We start from the raw sequence: 13,928 nt of genomic DNA on the forward strand, positions 1-13,928 counted from the left end.
CATTACTGACTCGATTGACATGAGTTTGGGTGGACTCTGGGAGACAGTGAAGCCCGGCGTGCTGCAGTCCATAGGGTTGCAAAGAGTCGGACACGACTTAGCGACTGAACAACAGCAACAACAATTCCTGTCATGAGAGCCATGTGCATAGTTAGAATTGCTGCCCTCAGATTTGCATTTTTGAGCACCTAGAGATGAGATGGTGTGGTTATGACTTGCCCACAGTCATACCAGTGAGGAGGGATTGAGAAGCAGAAGCAAGAAAACAGCTTTTGCCTCTCAACTTACTTGTTGGGAGAATTCATTTTATGAGTCTTCCTGAAATCATCACTCATGAAGTTCAGCTTACTTTGATGGAAAATTGAGTAGGTTAATGAAATATTTAAACTTATGTTCACTTTCTTAGCAGAGAACTATTTTGAGTTCCCTGAAAGAAATATGTAATCTACCTGAAGAATTACCATAGTACCCTCTGCTCTACTTTTGTGAGGAGTAAGATGGATGTCTTGAGAAGTTCTTTTATCCTTGCTCATAGGAAAATGAAAGTGTCTGTCAGTTTAAAATGAACATGCCGTCTGCTGGTTGTAATGCAGAGATAGCAGCATGCAGTTAAACATGTTGCTGGCAGTCTGCCATTCTGGTACCACCACATTTGTGAATTTGCCTCATCACCTCCCTAACTTGGAGTGCAGATTTTGTAGTGATAATTCACAATCTCATCTTTGCACATTTGTGGTGGTCACAGTAGACCACTTGTTAAATGAGTGTTCTCTGAACTGAAGCTCTATCCTCTGGTTCAGCCTCATCAGCTTCAAATTTTACTGAAGGACAATGGAACAGTGATTTAGATTTCAAGTATGTGGTGGGGCAGGGAGAGAATGCTGCTTTACCATTGTTCTTCTGCCCCATTCAACTAGTGTTCACCTGTCTCCGACCAAAAAAAAAAGACTGTTGGGTGAAATATCCTTTAATTTCCTATGTGCCAGGGCTATTTTTTATAACCCTGTGCATTCTCATCCTACTTCCTTCAGCCTCGGGGTAAAAATTTCCTTCTTCATTAGTAATCATTGCCCTTCCGTGGGTCCTAGACTCCATCTCTCACCTGCTCACTGACTACGCCCCCACCTCCCGGCTTTATTTTCTATCCTATCTGTAGCTTTTGCTTATGTGTTTTTTTTTTTTTTTTCCATCGTAATCTATAATTGCTCAAGTGTCTTTTTTTCCCAGTGTGTCCTGCCATGTTCACCGGTAGCTACTCCCACGTCAAGCTCTCCTGGCCCAGGTCCTCACGAGCCTTGGCCAGCTTCCCCTGTGTGTGTGACTTTCCCATCCACTCTTTCATTCACTTCACCACCCCTACTGACCAACAACTGCTCAGGACGTGATCGTGGGTGATTTTTTAACTGGTAATTCTGACAAATTTTTCATTAGCACTTTATCTGATCAGACTTCCCGCCTGCATGTAATTTCTCTTTGAAACTTCACTTGCCTTTCGTGTCACTGTTGTTTTTCTTCTTGGATAAATTGTCTCTTCTCTGTCTCCCAGATGACCGTTCTCTCCACTCAGCCCTCAGATTGACATTCCTCAGGGTGCCTCTTGGAGCCTCGTGACCATTCCTTCCAACACCGCCGCCGCTGCACACTGATGACTCCTAAGGTGTCTTTGCAGTCTAGACCTTTTCCACATCCTGTGGCTTCTGTGGCCAATTTCCAGGCGAATATCTTAGCCTAGATTTCCTCTGGTTGTGTCCAAGTTCTCCGCGTTTCTCCTAAGCCCCTTTCCTGTCTGTGTGTGCAAGTCAGAAGCACGGGATGCGTGTATTCCCCCTCCACTCCGACGTCTGCATCCGGTCCATCAGCTGGCTTCCGCTGGTGCTGCCTTCCCGACTCAGCCCTGCCTTTCTAGCTTTCCACTGCAACTTCTTGGTTCGTTTCTTTCATCACCTGACATCACAGAGGCCACTCTGAACTGATCTTCAGTGTCTGATTGAGTCCTTCTCCAGTGTGCCCTTCACGGAACTCATAGAATGGTCTGTGATATGAAAAGATGATCATTTTGCTTCCCTGAGTCACACCGTATGTTGTCCCGTTCCTGCTTCCACTGCTGACATCAGTGTTTCTGAAAATGGTTTCATAGATACATGAGTGCTAAAGGATGTTCAGTGATTTCAGTATTGTGGGGATGCTTTTGTTGTTGTTCAGTCACTCAGTTGTGTCTGACTCTTTGCCACCCCATGGACTGCAACACGCCAGGCTCCCCTGTCCTTCACTCTCTCAAGGAATTTGCTCAGATTCATGTCTGTTGAGTTGGTGATATCATTAAACCATCTCATCCTCTGTTGCCCTCATCACCATTTGCCTTCAGTCTTTCCCAGCATCAGAGTCTTTTCTAATAAGTCAGTTCTTTGCATCAGGTGGCCAAAGTATTGGAGCTTCAGCATCAGTCCTTCCAGTACATATTCAGGGTTGATGTCCTTTAGGATTGGCTGCTTTGATCTCCTTGCAGTCCAGGGGACTTTCAAGAGCCTTCTCCAACACCACCATTCAAAAACATCAAGTGTTCAGTGCTCATCCTTCTTCATGCTCTTAACTCTTCACACCTGTATATAACTACTGGAAAAACCATAACTTTGACTATACGAACCTTTGTTGGCAAACTGATTTCTCTGCTTCTTAATATACTGTCCAGGTTTGTCATAGCTTTCCTTCCAAGAGCAAGTGTCTTCTAATTTCATGGCTGCAGTCACCATTTTTACTGATAATCATTTCACAAACAACCTTTTTGTGTTTATGATGACATCTCTGCCAAAGAGTTACATAAAGTTACTAAGTTAAGCCTTAACTGTAATATGTCTCAACTGATCCTCGTGGTTATATATATAGTTTCAAAGATCTATGATATATATGCATACATACACATACATATATATATGCACATACATACAAATATATGTGTGAATATATATATATACACAGATGTAGATACATATACTTGTATAATTATAAATACACGCATACATATATATATAATTTGTTTATATATTTTTGTATATTAGGTCTATGCATGTGCATATACAGAATTTTTCCAGATTACACTCACTGTGAACATTAATACAATTTTAAATAAAATTATACAGAATGCATATTCTGAGGTTCTTAATCTCTTAAGTTTTTTTGTGATTTGGGCTCTACGTACATGTCTAATGTAATCAATCTCTTACCTTATATTTTCTGTAAAAGGAACGTGAAACTACTGGTGGGCTCTTATAAATACAGCGTTTTGCTTTGTCCTCTTAAGTCTGTGCATTTTGCTTACCCTTTGGTCAGTGAAATTCTCTGTTCGTCCCCCTGTTCCTCAAACTTTTAACTTGGAGCTCCTGCTTGTATCTTATAAATTAGTTCTCTTAGCTCTTCCAGGAGGCACTGACCTAACCTGGGTGCGATGTGCAGTGGCCCCCCTGTTTTCGTGGACACACCTGTTATTCTGCAGGTACTTGTTGGGATTGGTACTAGATGCTGACTTCTACCAGGTTCTGTGGTCTCTCTTCTGTGTCTTTCAGGCATGGCCTTGATGAAAGTTAGTGACCCGACAGTATGTGGGGTTAATCACCGTACTTTCTCCCAGATATAGAACTTTTCTACAGTCAGTCCAAGCAATTTCATTCACTTTTCTCTTCTATGTAATTTTTACATGACAGCTTCTCAAATGTCTAAGAATGTATTTCATGCTTCATTTAGTGTTTTAAGTTAGAAAAATCAGTGTCTAGTTTGATGAAATGTTAGCCACCAAAAGATAACACTTATATTCTCTTCCATTTCAGGAGACCCATCTTCCCAGGTGCAGGCTCAGGAACCTAAAAGTTCTGAAAATACACCAACTCTGCTGGAAGATTCTGGGTGTTATTTATCAAGTGAGCAGCAGACGCCCTCAGAGACACCCCAGGGCTTTGGGGAGGGCTGGACCCCCACCCCCTTCTCATCACTGCCCATTGGGAGTAGACCTTGTGCTCCCCCAGAAGAGCCTCTGTCTTCTCACATGCACTTCTTGCAACATCTGCTTGGACTGAAGAACCTGACTGAGTCAGAGCACCTGAAAACAGACTTCAGCCACTTTGAAAATGCCTCTGCCACAATATCAGATTCTGTTCTTCAGTTGCTGGATGGCTTGATCGCTTTTTACCGAGCACCCAAACTTCCTTGTTCAAGCTTTTGGACAGAAGCTATTGATACTTTAGCTAGACTGATTGGTGATTGCAACTTATCTAATCATATTCTTAGAAAGTGTTCCAAAAAGTTGGAAGAGTTTGAGAAGACCCTGCTGCAGGCTATTTTAGGGAACAACCATATCAATCGGGTAAGTAGTACGTTTCTTTTATGTATGAAATAGCGTGTCAGTGATTTGAGTGAGCACACCTAGTGGGTAATGCCTGTTGTGGTCGCTTAGCCTCATGGCCCAGAATCTCCAGCTGGACATTGCTTTGTAGCCATCTGCAGCTCTGACTTGTCCTCACGACCCAGCTTTAGCTTCAGATGAATGGGTTTTTTCTCTGTGTAGGTGCCTGTGTCTTAAGCTTGTGCTTCTCCACTTTGTGGCTCTTTTGTTGCCCAGTCGTGTCTGACTCTTTGCGACCTCATTGACTGCCGTACACCAGGCCTCCCTGTCCATCACCAGCTCCTGGAGCTTGCTTAAACTCATGTCCATTGAGTCAGTGATGCCATCCAACCATCTCATCTTCTGTTGTCCCCTTCTCCTCCTGCCCTCAATCTTTCACAGCATTAGGGTCTTTTCCAGTGAGTCAGTTCTTCCCGTCAGGTGGCCAAAGGATCAAAGTTTCAGCTTCAGCATCAGCCCTTCCAATGAATATTTAGGACTGATCTCCTTTAGGATGGACTGGTTGGATCTCCTTGCAGTACAAGGGACTCTCAGGAGTCTTCTCCAGCATCACAGTTCAGAAACATCAATTCTTCGGTGCTCAGCTTTCTCTATAGTCAAACTCTCACATCCGTACATGACTACTGGAAAAACCATAGCTTTAACTACATGGAACTTTGTCAGTAAAGTAATGTCTCTGCTTTTTAATACACTGTCTAGGTTGGTCATAGCTTTTCTTCCAAGGAGCAAGTGTCTTTTAATTTCATGGCTTCAGTCACCATCTGCAGTGATTTTGGAGCCCAAGAAAATAAAGTTTCTCACTGTTTCCATTGTGTCCCCATCTATTTCCCATGAAGTGATGGGACTGGATGCCATGATCTTTGTTTTTTGAATGTTGAATTTTAAGCCAACTTTTTTACTCTCTTTAACTTTCATCAAGAGGCTCTTTAGTTCTTCTTCACTTTTTGCCATAAGGGTGGTGTCATCTGCATATCTGAGGTTATTGATATTTCTCCTGGAAATCTGGCTTCCAGCTTGTGCTTCATACAGCCCAACATTTCGCATGATGTACTTTACATATAAGTTAAATAAGCAGGGTGACGATACACAGCCTTGACGTACTCCTTCACTGATTTGGAACCCGTCTGTTGTTTCATGTCTAGTTCTGACCGTTGCTTCCTGACCTGCATACAGATTTCTCAGGAGGCAGGTCAGGTGGTCTGATATTCCTATCTCTTGAAGAATTTTCCATAGTTTGTTGTGGTCCACACTGTCAAAGAATTTGGCATAGTCAATAAAGCAGAAGTAGATGTTTTTGTGGAACTCTCTCGCTTTTTAGATGATCCAATGGATGTTGGCAATTTGATCTCTGGTTCCTCTGCCTTTTCTAAATTCAGCTTGAACATCTGGAAGTTCACAGTTCATGTACTGTTGAAGCCTGGCTAGTACAATATTGAGCATTACTTTGCTAGAGTATGTCTAGCAAAGAGATACATAAGTGCATGAGATACATGTGCATGAGATACATGCACTTGTGCAGTAGTTTGAACATTCTTTGGCATTGCCTTTCTTTGGGATTGGAATGAAAACTGACCTTTTCCAGTTCTGAGGACACTGCTGAGTTTTCCAAATTTGCTGGCATATTGAGTGCAGCACTTTTACAGCATCTTTTAGGATTTGAAATAGCTCAACTGGAATTCCATCACCTGCACTAGCTTTGTTCGTAGTGATGCTTCCTAATAATAATATGACTTTATTATTATTTTTTGTTTCCCTTGTTTATTTAACATGGTTTTCAAAGGTTGACTCAGGGATTCTTTTATTACAAATGACATTAAGGTAACCTGAAATTGTTTTGCTGCTTGGCTCTTGAGACATAATAGAGAGCTTCTTTTTGCATAGCTTTGTTATCTTCCTGAGTATCTGGTCCTTTTTAAATGCTTTCACATTTTAATCCTTTTTAGTTGAGTACTAAAAATGTCAGGGAGGAGACCAAGAGGTCCATCTAACTTATTTACTATATTTCACTGGGTAAAAGGTTCACAGGGTTTTTGAACCTTGTTTCTCTTGACACCTCTCTGTCCAGCGTTTGCTCCCCATGTCATTGTCTAATGCTCAGGGTTTTTGTACAACATAGAACTTTACCTGAATTTTCCAAACTCTGACAGAGGTGAACTGATAATCCAGTTTGTTGTGCATCCATCTTTTCTTTTCCTTTCTATTAAGATGTAACTTGATCAGTATTATAGAAAACTTTATGATTTAGCTCTTGACATTTTGAAAGATACTGAGCTTTCTGTCTTGGAAGTGGAAATTTCTTTTTCTACCTAATGTGGTCCATCAGAAACTAAGTGTCAGATTATCCATGGTATATATCTGACATAAATAATTTGTTTCTTGCTGCTGCTGCTGCTGAGTCTTAGTTATGGATAAATGCCTCAAGATACTTAATATTCCTTAATTTGTGTTTTTTTCAATATTTTTGCTTTGTTCTTTTAATACTACTTTAAACAGGTTTTATGTGACTTGGACCCTTCCAGATACTGTTATTCATATTCCTTATCAGTTACCAGATGATGCAAATATTTTTTGAGCCTAGTTTTTCTCTTAAGGATTGGCCTAAACAATAGTAGTTTTGGAAACTGTGTAGAAGAAGCTTGTCATGGTATAGTTTAGTCTGAAGTGTATTTTTATACCATTTATCATGGCACAAGTCATGGAAGAATGAGTGAATGCATGGCTTTGTTGTTTAGCCAGTATATCATTGTCATCTTAGTCTTATGTCTGTCTGGGGAGCTTAACTTGGGTTGAGCTGTCCTCTACTTGTACATACCTCTGCTTTACTTGGAAAGGTAATCCTTGCCATTTAGAGAAAGTGGGGTCATAATTGCTCACTGCATTCACATTTAGGATGATGGTTCATAAATAAATTTTAATGACATTATCTCTGGGGATTTTTTGTCTCCCCAGCAAAAGTACTTTAGATTAAGTCATTCAAACTTTGGTAATTGTTGCTACCGTCATCATCATTATTACCATTATCATTTTCTTCTAGATATGTTCATAAGACTTCCTTAGTAGGAAAATTGACTAACAGTTACTCTTTATAAATGCTTTTCTATGTTTTGTTTAGCTTTCTTTGACTAATAAACAATCTCAAAAAAGAATATATTCTGAAATGAAATGCAGGATGGTTCCTTTTATTGTATTTTTATGATACTATTCTTGATTTACTAAAACAAAATCCCATAGTTCAGAGAAAAAATATATTTTGGAAAAAAAACCTGTTTCCATAGTTTGGAAGTGCTTAGTTAATTATATTTCTTAAAAAACATGATTCATGCCATTGATTTTATTAAACCTGTTTTTGTGTGATATATAGAAAAGGGTATGGTATGAATCCTTTACTGTTCTGACTAAGGAATTCATGTATTTATAATTCTTGTACAACCAGGTTTTAAATAAAATATTCAGTAACATGTTTTCAGTACATTCAATAGTAAAATTTTTCTGACCACAGCTTACTGTTTCTTGAATGATATCAGTAAGAACTTAGTATTTTTCAGAATTTTGAGGCATCATGGTGAATATTAGCTATATAAGGATTGTGTGTATATATACATATATATGCACAATATATATACATATATATGTTCAAGAAAGAGGAGACTGGAATGAGATATCTTGGAGATTGTTTGGAATAATTCCCTGATAGTAGCTTGGTTAAAATTTATTAATAGATGTAGGGTAAGATATTTGATTCATGACTTTTTTTAGATTTGGATAAATCTGATTTATTTTTGTGCTTTTTTAATGTAACTTTTCATTATGTTTATTCAATAGCTTTTTTTTTTTTAGGAATTATTGTCTTAGTTTCATATCTGTCCTATATTTTTAAGATAGCCAGTAGTAGGACTTGCAGGTATAATCTACACTGACATTTGACAGGTATCAAAGATACCTGGCCTGAAACCAGGTCACCTACAGAGGTCTGCATTGGTCCTGCTCTTGGGGTCCCAGGAAGCAGTCTTGACTTAACTTGGGCTGAGCCGCCTTCTACTTACAGGCCCCGGTATGGCCCTTTCCTCGTTTGCCTCTGTGCTTGCTTGGGGTCAGGGAGGTTTCCCTTTGTGTTATTTAATGCCCTTTGTTTGACAGCCTGACCTTCCCTATATTTCTCAACATCAAAATGTGTTAATTTCTGTGATTAGAAATAGCATGAACTACTCCTAGTATTGTACACTATTTCTTCAGATGCCAGGATATCATCATGGAGGTTTAACACTAGAATGCTTACAGTTGTATTTATATTTTTCAATAGTATCTTTGTCTTAAATTCTCATTTAGGAAAGTGAATGATGATATGAATTTAAATATCAAAACCTATAGTTATCATTTAGCTTTTTATATATTTAGCGTATGTTGCTAAATCTTAAGAGACTTAATAATGAGTCGCTTAGAAAATATATTCCTTATTTTTTTAAACCATAAAGCAACTCTTGGACATATTCTTTATGAAATTGAAAAATAAAACATTGACTACAAGTAGACATCAAATTAGAGACTTTTGTGTGTATAAGGGTCCCCCAGAGATGTCTGCATCCTAAACCCTAGAGCTTATGAATATATTATATTGACATCATATATCTTTTATGATGGTGGGGGAGGGGCTGGGGAATTAAGTTTGCTATCAGCTGACCTTGGGGTGATATTAACCTGGATTACCTATGTGGGCTCAGTACTCACAAGGGTCCTTATAAATGAAGGAGGGAGGTATGAGAGGCAGCATCTAAATCCAGAGGATTTTGAAAATGCTTTGTTGTTTGCTGTGGACACGAAAAAGTTGGCTTCAAACTCAACATTCAAAACCTAAGATCATGGCATATGGTCCTATCAGTTTAGTTCAGTTCAGTTCAGTTCAGTCGCTCAGTCATGTCTGACTCTTTGCGACCCCATGAACCGCAGCACGCCAGGCCTCCCTGTCCATCACCAACTCCCGGAGTCCACCCAAACCCATGTCCAGTGTGTCAGTGATGCCATCCAGCCATCTCATCCTCTGTCGTCCCCTTCTCCTACTGCCCTCAATCTTTCCCAGCATCAGGGTCTTTTCAGATGAGTCAGCTCTTTGCATCAGGTGGCCAAAGTACTGGAGTTTCAGCTTCAACATCAGTCTCTCCAATGAACGCCCAGGACTAACTCCTTTAGGATGAACTGGTTGGATCCCGTTGCAGTCCAGGGGACTCTCGAGTCTTCTCCAACACCATAGTTCAAAAGCATCAATTCCTCTATGCTCAGCTTTCTTTAGAGTCCAACTCTCACATCCATACATAACTACTGGAAAAAACATAGCCTTGACTAGACGGACCTGTGTTGGCAAAGTAATGTCTCTGCTTTTTAATGTGCTGTCTAGGTTGGTCATAACTTTTCTTCCAAGGAGCAAACGTCTTTTAATTTAATGGCTGCAATCATCATCCACAGTGATTTTGGATCCCAGGAAAATAAAGTCAGCCACTGTTTCCATTGTTTCCCCATCTATTTGCCATGAAGTGATGGGACCAGATGCCATGATACTAGTTTTCTGAATGTTAAGCTGTAAGCCAACTTTTTCACTCTCCTCTTTCACTTTCATCAAGAGGCTCTCTAGTTCTTCACTTTCTGCCACAAGGGTGGTGTCACCTGCATATCTGAGGTTATTGATGTTTCTCCCAGCAATCTTGATTACAGCCTGTGCTTCTTCCAGTCCAGCATTTCTCATGATGTACTCTGCATATAAGTTAAATAAGCAGGATGACCATATACAGCCTTGATGTACTCCTTTTCCTATTTGGAACCAGTCTGTTGTTCCATGTCCAGTTCTAACTGTTGCTTCCTGACCTGCATACAGATTTCTCAAGAGGCAGGTCAGGTGGTCTGGTATTCCCATCTCTTTCAGAATTTTCCACAGTTTATTGTGATCCACACAGTTGAAGGCTTTGGCATAGTCAATAAAGCAGAAATAGATGTTTTTCTGGAACTCTCTTGCTTTTTCGATGATCCAGCAGATGTTGGCAGTTTGATCTCTGGTTCCTCTGCCTTTTCTAAAACCAGCTTGAACATCTGGAAGTTCACGGTTCACATATTGCTGAAGCCTGTCACATCATGGCAAATAGAGGGGGAAAAAGTGGAAGCAGTTATAGACTTTATTTTGGGGGGATCAAAAATCAGTGCAGATGGTGACTGCAACCATGAAATTAAAACACACTTTTTTCTTGGAAGAAAAGCTATGACCAACCTAGACAGCATATTAAAAAGAAGATACATTACTTTACTGACAAAGGTCTGTCTAGTCAAAGTTATGGTTTTTCCAGTAGTCCTGTATGGATGTGAGAGTTGGACTATAAAGAAAGCTGAGAGCTGAAGAATTGATGCTTTTGAACTGTGGTGTTGGAGAAGACTCTTGAGAGTCCTTTGGACTGCAAGGAGATCCAACCAGTCCATCCTAAAGGAGATCAGTCCTGAATATTCATTGGAAGGACTGGTGCTGAAGCTGAAACTCCAATACTTTGGCCACCTGATGCTAAGAACAGATTCATTGGAAAAGACCCTGATGCTGCGAAAGATCGAAGGCAGGAGGAGAAGGGGTCAGTAGATGAAATGATTGGATGGCATCACCGACTTGATGGACATGAGTTTGAGTCTTGGAGTTGGTGATGGACATGGAAACCTGGTGTGCTGCAGTCCATGGGATGACAGAGAGTTGGACACAACTGAGCGACTGAACTGAACTGACCTGTGCAGATGAAAGAGGGGACCATGAGCTAGGAAATGCAGGCTGGAAAGAGGACGTGGGGACTGACCACCACAAGGAGCACAAGCCTGCTGGCCCCTTCACTTTGGGCCATTGAGACTCCTTCAGACTTCTGACCTCCAGAACTGTAATGGAATAAATGTGTGTTTTTTAAGACACTAAGTTTATGGGAGATTGATACAACAGCAACAGAAAAAATAGACTGTTTACACAATTTGTATAGTGTTTTCACATCCAATCAGTTCAGTTCAGCCACTCAGTCGTGTCTGACTCTTTGTGACCCCATGGACCGTAGCACGCCAGGCCTCCCTGTCCATCACCAGCTCCCAGAGTTTCCTCAAACTCATGTCCATCGAGTGGGTGATGCCATCCAACCATCTCATCCTCTGTCTTCCCCTTCTCCTCCAGCCTTCAGTCTTTCCCAGCATCAGGCTCTCTTCGAATGAATCAGTTCTTTGCATCAGATGGCCAAAGTATTACCTCATAATACATCCTCACAGTAACTGTGAGATAGGCACGGTTGCCATGCTTATTCCCATTTGATAGACAGGAAGAATGAAGCTCGGAGAGTTTTGCGCGAGGCCACACGGCTCGTCCGGGGAGTGAACACTGCAGCTCGCACGCGGCCGTGTCCTCGGCATGCGCCGTCCTGAAGGCGCCCGGACCCCAGGGTGTCTGCCGCTTCACCTGCAGTCTCCTGCCCCCGGCTGGTGGGCTTCTGATGCTCGTCCCCGCCCGTCGGAGTCCGTCCTCTGGTCGCCCCCATCCCCTGCTCACCACGGTCAGGGACCTTTAACGAGGGCTGGAATCCCCGCATCTGGGCGGAAGCCCGCCCGGCCGTCTCCAGTCCGCCCCGACCCCGCTTCGCTGGGTCGCAGAGCCCTGTGCGCTGTCCGAGGCCTTGCTGCTCCGTCCCTGACCCGGTGCCTCGGGCCCTGCTGAGCCTCCCGCTCTCCGGCTGTTCCCCCGGCCTTCCAGATGGAGCGTGGGTTCACAGAGGATCCCTCCCTCATCCCCTGCCTCTGTCTCCCGTTCCTCTTGTTGATGAAGTTCCTTCCCATGGATTCACGGCCTCCACGCTCTGCAGGAGCTCCTGAGTGTGTTCGTCCTCCCGCAGAATCCGGCCTCCGGGCCTCAGGCCAGCCCGGCCCCTCTCCTTGTCCCCGCTGCTCGTGTGCCGTCTGCTGGCGATTGGGGGGTCTGGTTACACTTGGGGTGGGTGGAGAGTTTAGGCTCCTCACTGGGCTTTGCTCCCCTCCTGGACCGAGCCACAGTTTTTCCCTCTGATATTTGGCAGCTATAGGGAGAGTATCTTTTAAAGCTTTCCATCTTGCTAGGACACCCCTTTTCCATCCATTGGCTGGGAGAGCAGTCTTTTACTGTTGATTTTGTCTGTGCCCATTGGCATTTCCGGGCTGTTGGCTTTTTTTAGCTCTAAATCTGGGATAAAGGAGACAGAAACGAAACCAGATCTCTTGTTTGTTTTTGAAGGCGCTTCCATACTGTTGTCCATAGTGGCTGTACCAATTTTCATTCCCACCAATAGTGTAACCGAGTTTCCTTTTCTCTATACCCTCTCAGCCCCACCATCGGGCATATATCCAGAGAAAGCCATAATTTAAGAAGATACAGCTACCCCAGTATTCCTAGCAGCATTATTTACAATAGCCAAGGCATGAAAACCACCAAAATGACCATTGGCAGACAAATGAATAAAGAAAGTGTGGAATATATACACAGTGGAATATTACTCAGCCATAAAAAAGAATGAAATCATGCCATTTGTAGCAATGTGGATGAACCTAGAGATTCTCATACTAAGTGAAGTAAGTCAGCAGAGGAGGAGAGATATATGTTATCGTTTATATGTAGAGTCTAGAAAAGTGGTACAAATTAGTTTATTTATGAAAGAAATGGAATCACAGATGTAGAAAACGAACTTAAGCTTATCATGGGGGAAATGGTGGAGGGGAGGAATAAACTAGGAGATCAGAACTGAGATATACACATTATATATGTACAATGTATAAAATGACCAACAGGTACCTACTGTATAGCGCAGGAAACTATATACTCAGTATTTTATAATAACCTGCAAGGGAAAAGAATCTGTAAAAGAATATGTTATAATTATAACATATTATATATATATATGTTTTATATATAATATGTATATAATATGTTATATGTAATAGTATGTTTTATATATAATATGTATATATATGTAACTGAATTACTTTGCTATGCACCTGAAACTAACTCAACATTGTAAATCAATTATACTTCAATTAAAAAAAAAAAAAAACAAAGTAAAAACAAAAAAAAAAAAAAGGAAAAGGAAACGAGAGAACTCACCACCTAGTTCTTCCTTTGGGTCTAAGGTTCATAGTCTGTCTGCCTGTAAGTCTTTTTGTGTGTGTTTTAAATACAACGCCCAGGGTTTTTAGTTGTACTTAGTGAGAGGATGAGAGAGACACAAGTCCATTTCCCGGAAGTGGACACCTGTGCTGTGTTTTTAAAATGCACGCCATCGCGTGTTATAAGGACCAAGAGCCTGCCCTGCTGCCGTCACCCAGCCCTCCATCCCACCGAGACATCACGGCCGGATCTGTACTGTTTTGCCACCACTTAGACCTGTGCTTTTACATAAAAGACTTATGCTGCTGTTTCTCAGGTTATTTATTTATTTTTTTATCTATTCACTTTGTATCACAGAAGACAAAAATTTATGTCTTATGCCTGCCCTCTTCCAGTCATAGTTTTATCATA

General features: G+C 41.4%; 1 protein-coding gene across 1 annotated transcript in view; it reads left to right on the top strand.

Moving 5' to 3' along the window:
• The window catches only part of MEI4 (meiotic double-stranded break formation protein 4), a 205,065-nt gene that overhangs the window by 47,135 nt on the left and 144,002 nt on the right, over positions 1–13,928 (top strand). The window contains exon 4 of the mRNA XM_065911729.1: positions 3,822–4,354. Within this exon, the coding sequence (XP_065767801.1) occupies positions 3,822–4,354 (533 nt within the window). The remainder of the gene's footprint in view (positions 1–3,821; positions 4,355–13,928) is intronic.

This window comes from Muntiacus reevesi, chromosome 19 (assembly GCF_963930625.1).
Source record: "Muntiacus reevesi chromosome 19, mMunRee1.1, whole genome shotgun sequence".
Taxonomy (NCBI): domain Eukaryota; kingdom Metazoa; phylum Chordata; class Mammalia; order Artiodactyla; family Cervidae; genus Muntiacus; species Muntiacus reevesi.